This window comes from Saccopteryx leptura, chromosome 3 (assembly GCF_036850995.1).
Source record: "Saccopteryx leptura isolate mSacLep1 chromosome 3, mSacLep1_pri_phased_curated, whole genome shotgun sequence".
NCBI classification, from domain to species: domain Eukaryota; kingdom Metazoa; phylum Chordata; class Mammalia; order Chiroptera; family Emballonuridae; genus Saccopteryx; species Saccopteryx leptura.
The window spans coordinates 133,153,941-133,172,056 of NC_089505.1; the positions used below are offsets into that span (position 1 = coordinate 133,153,941).

General features: G+C 40.5%; 1 protein-coding gene across 8 annotated transcripts in view; it reads left to right on the forward strand.

Annotated features, from left to right (window-relative positions):
* FGGY (FGGY carbohydrate kinase domain containing) overlaps window positions 1-18,116 on the forward strand; it is a 450,547-nt gene that overhangs the window by 298,748 nt on the left and 133,683 nt on the right. For all 8 annotated transcript variants that reach the window (XM_066376414.1, XM_066376408.1, XM_066376413.1 and 5 more), the window contains one exon: window positions 3,739-3,846. In XM_066376414.1, the coding sequence (XP_066232511.1) occupies window positions 3,739-3,846 (108 nt within the window). The remainder of the gene's footprint in view (window positions 1-3,738; window positions 3,847-18,116) is intronic.

Genomic DNA, 18,116 nt, shown 5'->3' on the forward strand with positions numbered 1-18,116 from the left:
CCTAAGAACAGGACCATATTTTGGCAGAGCCACATGTAGAACCTGTAGAGTGTGATGCCTGTCTACTTTGTATTTGTATAATCTTGGGCATGTTATTTACCTCTCTGCCTCAGTGTACACATCTATACAATAGGAGTTATGATAGAATCTTCCATTAAGATTTTTGTGAGGGTTTAGTGATTTAATTTCTGTAATGTGCTTATAGTAAGGCCTTTAGGAAGTACCCAGTCAATCTTAGCTGTGAGGGTGGGGAGGGGCCAACACTTGTTGTTGCTGGGAAGTCAGTGTCCTGTATGGACACCTGTCATCAGCAGAGTAAAATGAACTCTGCCCTTCGGGGTAAGAGAGCAGCCTCTAGGCCAAGATAGCCATCAGCATGGAAACAGCTTTCACAAAAATATTTTTTAAATATTTTGGTTTATTGGAAAGGATTAAAGCACACATAAATATACAAGTGTGCTTTCTCTTTCTCCCTCAAAACAAGCGATGACCCGACTCCTCTGAGGGCACGGGGCTCGGGAGCGTTTGGAAGTGCTCTGGGAGCAGACCGCCGTGCCTTTGTTCCCTTGCTTCACTTGGGATGTCTGATGAGAAGCATATGTCATTCCAAAGGCCTGAGCACAAACAGGGCACCCGCCCTGGACAGAGCCAGGCAGAGCCTGCACCTGACAGTTCTGAGCAGCAGAGCCTCCATCTTCTAATGTCCTAATGAAGTTCTGCTGCAGCTGACTCAGGAACGTGCTTAAACTGAGACTGGGGCTGGGGGGGGTGCCCAGTGCACGGCCTTCCTAAGCAATGTATTTATACAATTTGAAAAAAAAACCCCACATAAGATTTGAGGCCAACATCTGCCTGGGTTCAAATCCTACCTCAGCCAATTACTAACTGTGTGAACATGCACAACTTATTCAGCCTCTGAGACTTATCTATCAAATGGGGTTAAGAGTTTTGGGAGGGAAGAGGTGTGGGACATAAAAAGAAATCATTTGATTTTGATAGTTGTCCATCTACCTGTCATTTCAAACCCTGGATCCTAAGTGGTTGTGAATATGGACTGTCTTATTCACCTGTCAAAGCAGTTTAGGGAGTAGTTTCTAGTGTTGGCATATCATAAAATTTTCACTGGCAAAGACAAAGTGATAAAACTGAAAACCATTAAGTGTGTGTTCTCTTTGGGTGAAACACTTCATATCACACACACCAATACACAAATACACACACATACTGTCACTCTCCTGAATAATTTCTATGTATTTTTTACATCTTAATGCAAGCATCACCTTTTTTATAAAAGCCCTCCCTGACCCCTAGACAAGATCATGTACCTCATGTATGTGCTCTAGAGTAACTTTTGATTTTACTTCATTTCCTTATCACAGTCTGTTATAACACATTTGTGTTATGATTGGATTAATGTCTATCTCAGGGTGATGAATTGAATGTCCCAGTTTGCCTAGGACTGAAGCGTTTTCCAGGGCATTGGACTTTCGGTGCCAAAGCTAGGAGAATCCTGGCCAAACCTAAATGGTTGGTCACCTGCCCTGCCTCGCTCTCAGTGCTGCAGGCTCCAGGAGGGCCGGGACTTGCTCTTTTGTTTATCATTTATTTCCAGTGCCTGGCACAGACATGGGTCACAACAGGAATTCAGGAAACATCTGTTGAACCAGTAAGGAAAGGAGTCAGTATGTCAATGTAAACTGAACTGTCTTAATTTTTTTTTTTAGTTGTTACATGTCTCTTTTTTATAAATTCTTTTTTATTTGACAACATCTAAAGTTGACAATGTTGCATAGATTCTTTACCTGCTTGCTGTTTGGGAGCTGGGAATTATTCTGATTCGAGGGCTTACTGTTTAGTGAAAAGGGAACCAGAATAGTTGGTGTCAAGACATTTAAAGATGGTTTGTCCCTGTGTTAAAATGCTGCACTATAAATTTCATGAGGGAAGAAATTATGCATGGTTAGTTCATTTCTGTTTCTCCAGGACCTGGCATAGGACCAAACATAAAAGAAGGGCTGAACAAATATTTGCAGAATAAATGAATGGCTAGATTCTCTGCCCAGCTTCAAGGCGTGCAGGAGTCAAACTGGTGTGCCTCACTCCCTTTTATTCCTCACCCTCAAACTACACCTTTCCACAACCATAAATATGACATCATCCCTGCTGGATGGACGGGAAGCATGTGCTATTCCAGAGGAGTGAACGTGTGGCATGTCCTTGGCAGTCCTGGCTTATCTCTTGATATATTTTCCTAACACCAAAGAGGACTTCCCTGTTCTGCTACAAAAAATAGTTATGGCATCTTAAATACTCAGTACAACTACATAGCTGTGTTCTAGCTGTTTTCTTGACCTAAAATGCCTTTTCCACTTCTTCTGGCAGAATCCTCTAAGTCTAAGCTTTTGTCCCATTCTCTAGGAAGCCGCCTGTGGCCCATTTCCCTCCTCGCTCCTGGTGCCCCTCCACACTGTATGTTTGTCTCTGCATCCCGTGGGCCGCACTGTATTTGGCTTGTCTGTTCACTGGTGGAGTTCCCTCTGGACGGGCAGCTTCTTGAAGACAGGAACTCTGATTCACCTCTGTGGTCCCAACTAGAGAGAGAAGGTGTGCTGTAGGGTGACTAGTCAACATTGATGGAAGGACCTCAGAAATGCTAGGTAACAAACAAACACAGCACCTTAGTGACCTATAGTAAGATGTGTTTTTGGTCGGAAATCAGACAGCTGGGCGACTCTGGTGATCTGGGCTTGTTCGCTGCTGCCTGATGAGGAGGATTGGCTGCTCTTGTTTCTGCTCTCTCATATATGCGGAGCCTCGCCGGCAACAGCTGGGCTGACTCAGCTCTGTTGCAGGCTTTCCACCTGGCAAGCTGGCCTGGGCATGTTCTCGTGGCAAAGGTCGAGGAGCCAGAGGAGGAGCAGACAAGCACACAGGCCTCAGGAGGGTTAGGCCTGGAGACTGGCAGTGTCCCCTCTGCCTCATTCTGTTGGTCAAAATAAGTCACCAAGTTGGTCCTGAGTCAAGAGGTGGGGACCCTACCTCTCCATGAGAGGAGCTATGAGGTCACATTGCAAAGGAGGGAATACATGGATGGGAAGAAAATGGGGACCATTTTTTTAATTCCTCTGCCATGGAGAGGGAGCTAGTAAGGAAATGTCTCATTAGTTTCTTTCCAAAATGATCTCTTTTGCTGTACTGACCTCTAAATTAACTTATTAGAAATATTTCCAAAGACAAAGCCATACCCTTCTCTGGAGGGAGTGACTTCCCCACCATAAAAAATGTTTAATAAGAAGCTGAATTCACCTGACTGGGAGGTGGTATAGTGGATAGAGCGTCGGACTGGGACGCGGGGACCCAGGTTCAAGACCTCGAGGTCGCCAGCTTGAGCATGGGCTCATCTGGTTTGAGCAAAGCTCACCAGCTTGGACCCAAGGTCACTGGCTAGAGCAAGGGGTCACTTGGTCTGCTCTGGCCTCACGGTCAAGGCACATATGAGAAAACAATCAATGAACAACTAAGGTGTTGCAATGAAAAACTAATGATTGATGCTTCTCATCTCTCTCCATTCCTGTCTGTCCCTATCTATCCCTCTCTCTGACTCTCTCTCTCTGTAAAAAAAAAAAAAAAAAAAAAAAAAGCTGAATCCCATGGTCATAGAAACACCAGATGGGAGGAGAAGGCTCTTTGTAGGCATGAACATCAACATTTTCACATATATTGTCCCTTTCTTTCCAGATTAGCAAAGATCCAATTTTTGTACCAGGCGTCTGGGGCCCATATTTCTCAGCTATGGTTCCTGGGTTCTGGCTGAATGAAGGTGGACAGAGTGTTACTGGGAAATTGGTAAGTTGGCACTTTTTCATTATGGTCTTTAACATTTTTATACTACCCATATGCTGAATATCTGGAAGATTTGCAGACCCTTAATCAGAAGAATTAACTTTCTCTTTGTGTACAGTGCTACATAGGGAGCCTAAGCAGCACATACTTGCCAGAGGAATCAACGTTGCTCCAGGGGATGATGACTAACCCATCTTCTCCTCTATCTTTACTCAACAATCCATTCTTCTCATGGCAGTGAGAGTGATAAGTACTTTTGTGAACAGGACCATGTTACCCTCCAGCTCAAATCCTTCTGTGGTTCCCCATAGCCTTGGGGACATGGTTGGGATGGTTTTCTGCATGCATCACTCCCTTTGCGGTGTATCTCCTCCAGTCCCACACATGTACTTGTCACCAGGGCCAGATTGCCTTACTCATAACTTCCCAGGGCTGTATTCTTCCACTGCTCTGTGCCTTCAGGCATGCTCTTCTGCCTGCTTTGAAGAGTTCTTTACCACCTGGATCAGTTTATTTGTCCTGTAGGACACAGCTCTGCTTCTTATCATATGCTGTTCTTGCTGGTTTACTAATGTGTCTTTTCCAGAAATCTGTGAGCTCCTTAAAGGTAGGGATGCTTCTCTTTGTATCCAGCTCAGTTCTGGAAGGTGCTTGCTAAACATTTGTTGCATGCCCGCAGTGTCTAATAGGGAAGACAGAAGATCCATGCACATGAGGTGAGCGCTATACCAGAGGTGGAGCGCTCAGAGTTGGCACAAAGCAGGGTTAAGAAACTCTGCAGGGAAGAAGGCATTTGTGCTGAGCTTTATAAGATAAATAAGAACAAACAAGGCAAAGAAGGGTAGGAATACTTTTCTACGCAGGAGAACTGGCATAGGAACAAAGATAATGGAGTGAAAATAACAAGGCATATTTGAGGGTAATTGCAAATAGTCCAGAATTTCAGCTGTGGCATAAACTTGTCTTAGAAAAATGGCTTACAATAAAAGAAGGTTGAGCAGGGACCACATCATAAGAATTCCCTATAAAGTATGCGGAGGAATTGAACTTTATCTAGTAGACCACGACCAAGGGGAACCAGTGAGAGGTTGAAAAAATGGACGAGAATGTTCAGATCCCAGTCGTAAAATCTCTGGCTAGCAGCACCGAGGAAAAAGGCCTGAGGCCATGTGGCTGGGGGCAGGGAGACCAGTTTAGTAGGTTAGTCCACAGACAAAAAGCCCTGAGGGCTCAAATGAGGACAGTGACGATGGTGACTGAGAATTGAGGTTAGGAGATCAGCTGGCCTCGGAGGATTAGATGTGGAAGGCAAGAGAAAATGAGACTTAGCCTCAGTTACCCAACCTCACATTCACTATGTTATACTGAAATCATCTATTTATGGTCTGATTCCCCCACCAACTCTTCTAAATATTCAAATTAAAAGTGATCTGATCCAAGAGGGAAAAAGACAAAAAAGAACAACAACAACAAAAGTGATCTGATCCAGAGCTGGATGGGGGTGCGAATAATCGTTGGTTTCTGTTTCTTAGTGGAGTGCTGCTGTGTACTTAGCTGCCCCAAATTCTCTTTCAAAGCCAGTGGGAGCTTAGGTGGCTAGCTGGCTTCAAAGAGCATGCTCTCTGTGCTTGTTCCTGTGACAGGCTACAAAAGTGAATTAAATTAATTTTAATTTTTTTTAATTTTTAAATTGATTTTAGAGAGAGAGAGAAGCATCAACTTGTTGTCCCACTTAGTTGTTTCATTTACTTGCGCACTCATTGGTTGCTTCTCATGTGTGCCCTGACCAGGAATCAAACCCGCAAACTCAGTGCATCATGATAACGCTCTATCCACTGAGCCACCCAGCCAGGGCCAAGTCCTTGGTTTTAAGGAGCTCATTGTCTAGTAGGGAAACAGAGTGAGTATAAAATAAATAACATCTGATAGGTCTTAGTAAGCAGTGCTAGAAATGTTGGGAAGTAAGACATCACTGTATACCGATGGCAGATTGGGCCTGGAGCTTTACATGCTCCTAGTTTAACTAGTGCTATGTATTTATACAACTTTCAGTTTAAATATCTGTCCCCTTTGTGTGACACATTGAAAAGCCATTACTGAAATATAGCCCTTTTCAATCCCGCATCATGTGTAATCACCCTTAGCAGACCCAGAACTCACAGATGACACAACCCCGAGGTTTTTTTTTTAACAAGAATAATGATGCAGTAAACTAACTCTTTGTGCCGGATGCATTGTCCATGAAGCTGTCCATCAACAGGTTTGTGGGGACTTAGTATGCAAATTAAACATCTGTGTCAGTCTGGAAATGCTTTTCCCAGTATTTGGCTCAAAGTTTGCTCTGTTGCTATGGATATAAGCTATCTTTGCCCAAACCTTATGATGTTGTAGAGAAGAGTTGGTTATTTCTCTTTTCTGAGCCTGAATTTAAATAAAGATTGTAACCTCTTTACCATTAAAAAAAAAAAAAAGCCTCCCTTGTAGTCCAGGATGGTTTTCATAGGAGTCATGGGAATTGTTGGCCTTTATCTTCTTAGTTGATTGTGCACCATCAACCAATTAAGCTGTATTTGGAGATCCACTTGGGGAATTCTACATATATAGTTTCCTTGGACACATGGATGAGGCATGATTGACTCATGGCTTACAGAAAGTGAAATCTTAGGAAATGTAAAAGCTAGCATAATGGGGCACAATCTGAATCAAGAACAAAACAGGCCCTGACCAGTTGGCTAAGTAGTAGAGCATCGGCCTGCTGTGTGGATGTCCCAGTTTTGATTCCCACTCAGGGCACACAGGAGAAGGGACCATCTGCTTCTGCACCTCTCCCCCTCTCGCTTCTCTCTCTGTTCTCTCTGTCTCTCTCTTCCTCCCCCTGTAGCCGTAGTTCAATTGGAGAGAGTTGGCCCCACGTTCTGAGGATGGTTCCATGGCCTCCACCTCAGGTGCTAAGAAGAGCTAGGTAGAGCAATGCCCCAGATGGGCAGAGCATCACCCCCCTAGTGGGCTTGCCAGGTGGATTGCTGTTGGGGCGCATGTGGGAGTCTCTCTGCTTCCCCTCCTCTCACTGAGTAAAAATAAAATAAAATAACAAAACAGACTGTTCACTAAAATAGCAGTCCAGCAAAGAGACAGAAACCACCTATAAAACAAAGAAATAAAGTAAGAATAATCATAATGATGATAATACTAACAAGTCCAACTTATTGAATGTGTTGTTTATCTATGAGAAGGATTTGTATATGTAATCTTGTTAATCTTTGAATGATATTTGTAATAATCGAAATGCCTAATATTTATTTTGAAGGCTTATTTCCCAGACTTCATTCCAAGAGCTTTTCATGTACTATCTCATTTAATCCTCTGAAACCCCTATGAGATTGGAACGGTTATTGTCCATACTTCACAGATGAGGAATTGAAGCTCAGAGTAGTATAAGCACAGCCTGGAGAGATTACTGTTGTTCTAAAGATGGCCTTTTCACATGGTTTCCTTGCAATTCACCTTTCCTTATTCTCATTTATTCTTTTGTGAATTCTAACCTCTGATTTTATAGCACATTGTTGTTAAATAGGACAGTATAAGACGAAGTGACATCTTTCATGTTTTTTTCATATGTACTTCATCTCTCATATGCCGTGTCTGAAAGTGTCTGTTTCATTATTACATTGTTCATAGTATATTCTAAACACACAGTCATACATACACCATCTAAAACAGAAGAGAGGAGAAGGGAGAGGAAACGAGAAGCCAGGGAAGAAAAAGAAGAGAGTTGATAAAAACAAAAAGTATCTAAAAGTCTGGGTTTGAAAAATAGATACTTTGTCTTATTTCTACAATTAAATGCAGATCTTCTATCACAAAGCAAGCTCTTCATTCCAAGCATGTGGATAGATTGGTACTTTAAAAAAATTGTCCATCTGGTTAACTTCAGGATGAAGAAAAAATAGGATAGGATCTTTTCTGGCTCTGGAACCCTTGTTGTTTCATCTGACTGAGAATTGGACTCATTTTTCACTCATTTCAAGGTTGAGCCTCTAATATTTATTTCCTCTTAGAAAAGCACATACCCGCACCCATGGATGATGGATTTCAGTTGCATCAATCAAGCACCCATCAAGAATTGTCTCGTGCTTGTCAGTACTCCCTCCAGAACAGTTGTGCAAAACACATTGCTCTCAGCCCAGACTTTTTCCACAGAACAGCAACCCGTGCAGTCACTGCCTCCAGATGCCGAAGCTTATTTCCATTTGGACCTTGGCCATCCCTCTCTCCAAGTACCCTTTTCTGTCTTACTTGAAGTCACTTTTATTGGGGGAGGTGTCAGGGAAGGGAGGCTATGACAAGTTTCTAAGTCACCCCTCTGGTGTGGATGGCTTTGTGGGATGATTGCCGTGAGTGGGCGCTTACCTTTGAATTGTTTGAACCTAGAATTTAAATTGATGAGCTTGAGCCACGGGGCCACAATGTTGCGAAATGCTTTGTGCTGTGGGAATATTAGGGTTTGTGCATTGTGGGTGTCTGTCTGCCTCCTCGCTTCTTGCCAGTGCTGCTCAGCCTAGCGCTGGTCTCGGGAAGATAGTCTGTGTGCGAGGAGCTGGCAGTGTATACACAGTGCTGTGCAAGTCATGGAGATAGTGACTGTTTCATCCCTTCCTTAATTCATTCACTCCTGATTACTCTGGGCCAGGCAAGAATATTATCACATAATTCCTGTCCGCTAGTAGCTTGTTCTCTTATGGGAAAGTTGGATATAGAACTGATAATTATAATTTATTGTAGCACATAATAGTAGGTTGCACTGGCCCTACAGCCTACTGGGAATATCTGTTACTTGCGAAGTGTTTTTAAGTCCTATTAAGATGCAGTATTTCATCTGATCTTCACAGCATGAAATCTATGTGGTCATTGTTATGATGTCAGTTTTACTAGTGAATAAATAGAACAGAATAAACAGAACAGTAGGTTAACATGCTTAAGGTCCTTCATTTGTGAGAGAGCCTTGATTCAAACCCAAGCCATCTCCCGGAAGCTGCAGATCTTTCCAGAACTGGATCTGACTTTTGCAGATCTGCATTTCTGAGTGTTTCTTTGAATTGTCTTGTAGATTCCCTTGAGAATCAATTACTATCAGTTAGTGTGACTTTTAAGTAATCTGAAGCAAATACAGTTGGCAGGCTTTGTGAAGCCAAGAGAGCAACGTTCACATATTAGTATTGACAGCATCGATGTATAGACATAGGTGTGTTCCCACCATTTCACATTAGCTAATTGGGATGACTGCATGGATACAAAGACCAACTCTGCAGAAACAAATGCCTCCCTGTCCTCCTCCTGCCCGGGCCTTCACCATATTTCTACCTGAATTCCGGTGCCACTAATTACCTTCTTGCTTCTACTCTTTTCCCCTTTAACTCCTATGTCTTAGTCAGTTGAGGGCTGCTATAAACAAGGTACCACAGACTGGGTGGCTTAAGTACAACCAAAATTCATTCCTCAGAGGATGGGTGTCTAGATCAGGGTGTCGGCATGGTCAGAGTCTGGTGAGAACCCTCTGTAGGTTGCAGAGGGTCCTCTTTCTGTATCTTTACATGGTTGGAGGAGAGAATTCTAGACTCTTCATACCCTTTTTAAGGCACTAATCCCACTCACGCAGTCCATCCACTTTCATGACCTAATCACCTCTCTAAGGCCCCACCTCCCAGTACCATCACATTGGTGATTATGATTTTAATGTATGAATATTAGGAAGACAAAGATTTCATTCCACAATACCCTCTCTAAAACCTACAGCTAAAGCAACCTTTCTTTTGCTTTTCTTTATTTTGGGTGGTGGGGGTAAGTGAGAGAAGGGGAGAAAGTATGGCAGACTCCCACATGAGCCTTGAATGGGATCCACCCGGCAACCCCATCTGGGGCTGATGCTTGAGTGCAGAGCTATTTTTAGCTCCTGAGGCCCACGCTCAGACCATCCAAGCTATCCTCAGCGCCCAGGACCACACTCGAACCAGTCAAACCACTGGCTGCTGGAGGGGAAGAAGAAGAGAAGAGGGAGAAGTGGAGGAGAAGCAGGGGAGAAGCAGATAGTCACTTCTGTGTGCCCTGATTGGGAATCAAACCCAGGATGTCCATACACCGGCCTGACACTCTATCCACTAAGCCACCAGCCAGGGACTAAAGCAGTCTTTCTAAAACATAGATATGATCCTAAGACTCTTGATAGCTCTCCAATTATCAATAGACTAGAATCCAAACTTTTTAGAACAACGTTTATTTAGACAGCTAACATTTATTGAGTGCCTACTATGTTCAAGCTATTGTTTTAAGTGAGGAATAGGCAGTGAATAAAACAGCCTTTTCTGTCTTCCCTCCAAAAATCTGTCCCCTTGTCAAGCTTACATTCCAATAAGAAAAGACCGATAATACACGAGAAATTGATAAAGCAATAAATAAATTTTATTTTGCCCTGGCTGGATAGCTCGGTTGGCTAGAACAGTGGTCCCCAACCTTTTTTGGACCACGGACCAGTTTAATGTCAGAAAATATTTTCACGGACCGATCTTTAGGGTGGGACGGATAAATGTATCATGTGACCGAGACAAGCGTCAAGAGTGAGTCTTAGACGGACGCAACAGAGGGAATCTGGTCATTTTTAAAAAATAAAATATTGTTCAGACTTAAATATAAATAAAACGGAAATACTGTAAGTTATTTATTCTTTCTCTGCGGGCCAATACCAAATGGCCCATGGACTGGTACCGGTCCACGGCCCAAGGGTTGGGGACCATTGGGCTAGAACAATGTCTCATTGCACAGAGGTTACCAGTTCGATCCCCACGATGTTCCTGTCTCTCTCTTTCTCTCTCTCTCTTTCTTCCTCTTTTGCTAAAATTAATAAATGAAAATTTTTTAATTAATTCAAATGCTATATAAATGTTTGCCTGAAACCTTTGCGCTCTTATTGATCAATGTCATTCCATTAAATTTAATTTCCTAAAGAAAAATTTTTTCAATTATTTTATTGTATGTGTAAGTTGTTTAAAGTAATAGAGGGTCCTGGCTGGTTTGCTCAGTGGTAGAGCATTGGCCAGGCATGTGGATGTCCTGGGTTTGATTCCTGGTCAAAGCACACAGGAGAAACACCCATCTGCTTCTCCACCCCTCCCTATCTCGCTTCTCTTTCTCTCTGTTTCTCTCTTCCCTTCCTGCACCCATGGCTTCATTGTTTGAGCACATCAGCCCCAGTGCTGAGGATGGCTCCATGGAATCTCTACTTCAGGCACTAAAAATAGCTCAGTTGCGAGCATGGCCCCAGATGAGCAGAACATCGGTCCCAGACAGGGGTTGCTAGGTGGATCCCAGTTGGGGCACATGCGGGAGTCTGTCTCTCTATCTTCCCTCCTCTCACTTGGAAAAGAAGAAAAAATGAAAATAAAAAATAAAAGTAATAGAGGAGGAAAGCTTGTGATTCAGGTGAGCATATCCAATTTAAAGAAGGCAGTCAAAGTAGACCTCATTGAAGTAACATTCAAACAAACAACAAGAAAGGAAAGGAAACCTGCAGGAAGAGCAGAGCAGGCCAGGAGAATAACCAGTGCAAAAATCTTGAGGGGGTTGCTTGCCTGGGATATTACAGAAATAGCAAGGAGACTACATGGATGGAGTAGAGTGAACTAAAATGAGAGTTGTAGGAAATAAATTCAAAGTGGTAATGGGAGCATTGTATGAATTTTGGCTTTTACTCTGAGTGAAATGGAAAGCCATTGGAAAATAACTAGCACAGGAGAGATATGATGTGACTTAGGTTTTTAAGAGATCCTCCTGGCTTTGGCTTGCTATGTTGGGAATAATATCGGGGGTGGGGCAGGAGAATGGAAACAGGATGACCAGAAGAGGCAGTAATCCAGCCATAATCCACTTGAGAGATGAAGGCAGTGGAGCTGGTAAAAAGTGGTCAGATTTTGGATATATTTTAAAGGTAAAGCCAGCAGGATTTCCTGATGGAGTGGGTGTAAAGTGTACAGAAAAGAGAGATGTCAAGGTTTTTGAAGGATAGCATTGCTATCAGTGGAAAAGATGGATTACATGTCAGAGAGGCAGGGGGAGGAAGAAGTCAAGAATTACTCTGTTTTCTGACTGTAGTAACTGATCCTCCATTATTTGTCTTCATCTTAGTAAAGAACACCATCATTTATATTTTTTATTAAAGCCAGAAAATTGGGAGTAATTCTTGACTCCTACTTCCCCCTCTTTGCCCACATCCAATCCGTTAGAAAGTCCTATTGATTCTAACTCCAAAATGTATATTAACAATCCATCTTTGAGTCTTCACCTTCGGTTTCAGCACCTTGGCCAAACCACCATTCTCTCTGTCCCAGTTTTTGGAAAGTACATCTTTTGTACATGATATATAGTTGGATCTTGCTTTTCTATACAGTCTTGTAGTCTCTGATTTTTTGGAGTGTTTACACTATCTACATTTAATGTAAAGATGAATATGGTTGGATTTAGATCTTCAATTTTGCTATTTATCATCTGTAGTCATTCTTGTTATTATTTGCCCTGTTTTTCCTTTTCTGCCTTTCTTTTAAGATTAATTGAATATTTTTCAGTTTCAGAATTTTATTTGCATTTATCTATTGGCTTTTTAGGCATTTTTTTGCATTCTTTTTAATGATTTCTTAAGGAATTACAATAAACACACTAAACCAGGGGTAGTCAACCTTTTTATACCTACAGCCCACTTTTGTATCTCTGTTAGTAGTAAAATTTTCTAACCACCCACTGGTTCCATAGTAATGGTGATTTATAAAGTAGGGAAGTAACTTTTCTTTACAAAATTTATAAAGCAGAGTTACAGCAAGTTAAAGCATATAATAATAATTACTTACCAAGTACTTTATGTCAGATTTTTGCTAAGTTTGGCAGAATAAATCTTTATAAAACAACTTACTATAGTTAAATCTATCTTTTTATTTATACTTTGGTTGCTCTGCTACCAACCACCATGAAAGCTAGAATGTCCACTAGTGGGCGGAAGGGACCAGGTTGACTATCACTGCTCTAAACTTTTCAGTCTACTTGGAGTATATATTGTAAAATATAAAAAGCATTTAACTCTTTAGTTCCATTTACCATCCCCCCCACACTCGTTAAGCTGTAATTGTCACATGTATGGTATTGACAGATATTATATACCCAAATGTGCATGAATTAGTTGTTATATTGTTTGCTTTAAATAGCATATTAGTCTTCTTGGGCTACCATAACAAAATAGCACAGACTGGGTGGCTTAAACAATAGAAAGAGCTCTCTTTCTGGCTTGTCAATGACCACTTTCTCATTGGGTTCTCACATGGCCTTTCCTAAGTATATGTGTGTAAAGAGAAAGATATGACATTCCTTTCTCTTCTTATAAGGACACCAATTCTATCAGAATAGGACCCTACCCTTATGCTCTCATGTAACCCTAATTATCTCCGTAAAGTCCCCATCATCAAGTTTCCATCAGATATTTCCCTTTAGCCTGAATAAATTCTTTAGTATTTCTTGCAGATCTACTAACAAAAAGAATCTTTTAGTTTTTATATTTAATTATTTAATGATTTTATTTCACCTTCTATCTTGAAATATTTTTGTGTAATATAGAATTCTTGATTGATAGTTTTTTTTTTTCTCTTTATCACTTAAAGATTTCAATATATTATATTCTAGCACCATTGTTTCTTATGAGAGGTCAACCATCATATGTATTTTTCTTCTGCTGTGTACAGTATATTATTTTGTCTGGCTATTTTTTAAGATTTTCGATTAATCTTTGGTTTTTAATATAGTGTGCTCAGGTGTAGTGTTCTTTGGATTTATCCTTTTTTTTCCATATTTGAATTTATAAATTGTGATCTTTAACCAACTTTGGGAAATTTTTAGCATTTATTTACTTGAATATATTTTTCTGCACCATTTGTTCTTGTTCTTCTTGCTATAACTCCAAGTATACATATTTGAGAATTTGGGCTATTATTCCACAGGCCCCTGAGGGATTCTGTTCTTCTTTTCCCTTCTCTAGCCCCCCCTCAATTAGATACTTTTTATGTTATTTTCAAGTTCATTGACTTTTTTCTGTGTTATCTCCAATCATCTGCTAGGTCCATACACTAAATATGATATTTATTTCAGATATATTTACCAATACTTGAATTTTTGTTTTTAATAGTTTCTGTATCTTTGTTGTTTCTATCTATATATTAATTATGAGAATATTAGCCTTTACAACCTTAAGCACTGTAAAATGACCAGCTTTAAAATTTGTCTTCTAATTTAACATCTGTGTCACTTCAGGGTCATTGTTCATTAAATGGCTTTTTCTTAAGTGTGGATTAATTTTTATATTTCTCTATGACTATTAATATGGGGTCATATTTTGAACATTGCACTTTGAGATATTTTAAGAAACTGAATTCTTCTCATTTCTCTGAAGAGCATTGATTCTTTTTCTTTTAGTAGGTAGTTTATTTTGCTCAACCCAAACTCCAGATTTTGTCTCTCTTATAATGGCTCCTACTGAAATCTCTCTTGAGTTCTTTTAGCCTTAGTTGGGTCACTTACAATGTAATTCAGAGATCATCCAGAGATTAGGGTAGCATTCATGTGAATAATGCCAAGCTCCCTTTCTCTGGTCTCTCCTTTCGCCATCCCACTCCTTACTTTCTAGCTGCTATGGTTGCCTTAAACTCTGACCTCTCATTTCTTAGCCTGGAAGACTGCCTATGTCTTGCATACTAACAATCCTCCATGGCTTTGATTGGGGATAAGCCCTCAGGCAAGAATCTGTAAGATCAGGAAACATACGTAGTGATGTATTTTTCTTTCCACATGTCTACTCCTCTGCAGCTTCTACCTGATTTTGTTCACTTTCCACTGTCTTTAGAGAATTACTTGACATATTTTGATCAGTGTTTTCAATTGTTATCTTTGGGAGAATTGGTATAATATGAACCATTCAGCCCATATGAGAAGTGGAACCCCTAAATGGTTTGCTTTAAAGCAAATAGGATTACCTTACACCCCTGAGTCTTCTGTGTCTTCTCATTGTACTTAGAACAAAATCTAAAGCCTTTGCCACAGCCTGAGTGATTCTCCCCACTTCCTACCTCCCTATCCTCATTTTACACGACTTTCCTATATACTTACTTCAGTCTGTTCTCACTAGATTCTCATCAATTCCCAAGACATATGGTGCTCTTCCTTACTGCAGAATCTTTTTATATGTTATTCTCTTTACTTAGAAATTGTTGGTTTCTTTTTATTTTCATTTCTTAGTTTAAATGTAACCCCCCCAGGTTTTCTCTGAACCCTCTACTTAAATCATTCCTTCAAATTAGTAATCACTCTCTAATTATTATAATTATTTATTGACCTTCTATCCTTCAGTAGAATATAGTCTCCATCTGGACAGTTTACATCTGTCTTAATTGCAACGAATTCCTTGTGCTCACTTATTATGACTAGAATAGAGTAGGTATTCATTTAATTCATTTGTTGAATCTGTAAGGACCTTATCATTCTAAGCTGTTTTTGAATATTGGCATGCCCATCTTCTTCTTATAGGCAGACTTTTATTTATCTCTATATTCTGATTACTATATAGATTGATGCTTAGCACAAGGTAGCTATATGTCACATTAGTTTCACAAGTAAGTGAACTAATTAAACTGTAAAATGCACAAAGTGACCAACTTTGATGGTGAATGAAACTGACCAAACTAGTTCTGCATTAAATCAGAATTTATCCACTTGTAAGTGAAGTTGTTCTACATAAAACTAATATTAAAGTTGTAAAAACACATTTTCATATTTTCTTCTGGGATGTTTGCTGTTCTTAGGAGCTATTCAGTAGTGAAGCCCACAGTTCTTTCCAGCAGCGTAAAAGAAACTGTCTAGGTTGTGCTTTATTTTTTCCTGAGATTTTCATGAGAATTTTAAGGGGTGGGGGAATCAGGCAAAATGTTTTCATTTTGCAGTAGAAAGACTAGGTAAGTGAAGAGTTGAGATAGCTTAGATTTTTTAAAAAGTGAAATGACAAGTAAACGCAAATGGAAAAAGGGCAGGTATGCCGAGTGAGGATCACTTACCTGAGCCGAATGACTGCTTTACCTGCAAAGCAAGTAAAACACAGTCTCGAGGCCAGGACATAAAACTGATTTTAATACAGACAAATCTATTGTGCAATAAGATAGCTTTGATTCATCAAAATGATCATAAAACCCAATTTTTAGCAAGAGATAGCGCAGGAAGGGAGATGAGAAGCATCAACTTGTAGTTGTGCCATTTTAGTTGTACATTGATTGCTTTCTCATACTTGCCTTGACTGGGCGGCTCCAGCCAAACCATTGACCCCTTGCTCAAGCCAGTGACCATGGGGTCATGTCTATGATCCCACGCTCAAGCCAGTGATCCCGCTCTCAAACTGGTGAGCCCACGCTCAAGCTGGCAGGTGGCCTTGGGATTTTGAGCCTGAGCCCTCAGCGTCCCAGGTCAACACTCTATCCACTGTGTTACCACCTGGTCGGGAAAACCTAAAATTTTTAAACTCTAAGTTGTTATGTGTTTTCTTTACCTGTGATCTTGGCCAACAGTTTTAATATTTCAGGCAATGTGGTTCTCTATATAATTTTACAAAGAGTTGGTTATTTGCCATATTAATTTATTAAAAGTTTAGGAGAGAGAATTAAACATATCCTTGTCCCTGATTGTGCCCTGAGTCAGAACTGAACTTGGATCTCAGGATTTCTTGTCTCTGCCTTTCTCAGCAAGGATCAACACTGCATACACCTGCAGGAGTCAACTAGCAGAAATGAATAAACGCATTAGGAAAATAAATCTTCTTCTTTCTTCCACGAGACATTTTTCTTTCAACTCATAGACTCTAGAGCTGAACTCCATGATCCCTCCTTTGACAAAGAGAAGGGCATAGAGAAATAGGTCTCTACTACAAGTGGAACATCAGTGCAGTCATGATAATGAATGAATGAGCTCTGGTGGCTGTTGTTGGGAAAGGATAGGGAGTAGTGGTGCCTCTTACAAACTGACAGGTGCTGGCCTATCTGAGGGATCAGTCTCCGCTCAGCTCCACCTGAATCTTGCCATGGGGGAATCTGGGTGGCCTGGTATCTTCAAAAGAAGTCAAAATCTGGATTTTTAAGTGAACTTTCCAAATTTTAAAATATTGGCTTTTAAAAAAAAACATTATATTTCTTATATAAAACACATCTGTGGGCCAGATGCTACCCCATACTACCCATTTTTGGTCACTATATTTCATTTTTATTCCTCTGTGTTCCAAAGGCAAATGCCACCTTTATAAGCAAGGGCCAAAAATTGAACCCAAGTTATATATTGTGAGATGGCCTTTCCCTCTTGATCTAGACCTGAAAGCCATCCTGAAGATCTGACTCTAACCGGTGTGAGCTTCCTACCTATGCAGGTAATTTGTAGACTTTGCTGTCTATTCTTGCAACTGCCTGCTCTCTGAGCTGAAATCTGAGAAGATGGAGGAAACAAGAAAATTGTCATAGAGTTAGACTAGCTCTGTCTGTATATTTCTAAGGCAACCACCTGCCAAATATAGTCATTGTGGTTAAACTGGTTATTTCATTGGAAAACAATAACCACTAATGGGACACTGTGTTCTTCTATACTGTGCTAAATGCATTAGAAAATCAAACATAAATAGAGAAATCAACCCAAGGAACAGGTATTCCAAGCTTTGGACACAAGTGCTCAGTTGTTTTACAAACTGGGCTTGTTCTTTGCTAACCAGGCTGGGCCTTTACCACCAGATACCATGGAAAACAAAACAACAACAACAGCAACAAAAAATACAACTGACCATTTGAGATACTGTTCTCTCAACTATTTTTACTCTTCTGGTGTTACCGCCTTCTTTTTAACAATAGGTGTTATGAATGGAAAGCCACCTATATACAAAACACTCACCACAACCTTCCCTGAAAAGCATATTTTATTACCTCTATTTTACAGTAATAAGAGATGAGGCTCTGAGAGGTCAAATAACTTTTCCTACATAGCACAGAATATAAATATAGACCATGAATTTGAACCCATGCCTTTCTGCTTCCAAAGTGCATGTTCTTTTCACTAAATCATTATTATAAAGTGTAGATTGCATTATTATTCAAGTACAATGAGGTCAACAGATTAGTAGATATTACCACTGAAAAGATACTTTATCACAGTTCAGAAGAGGAGAGAGA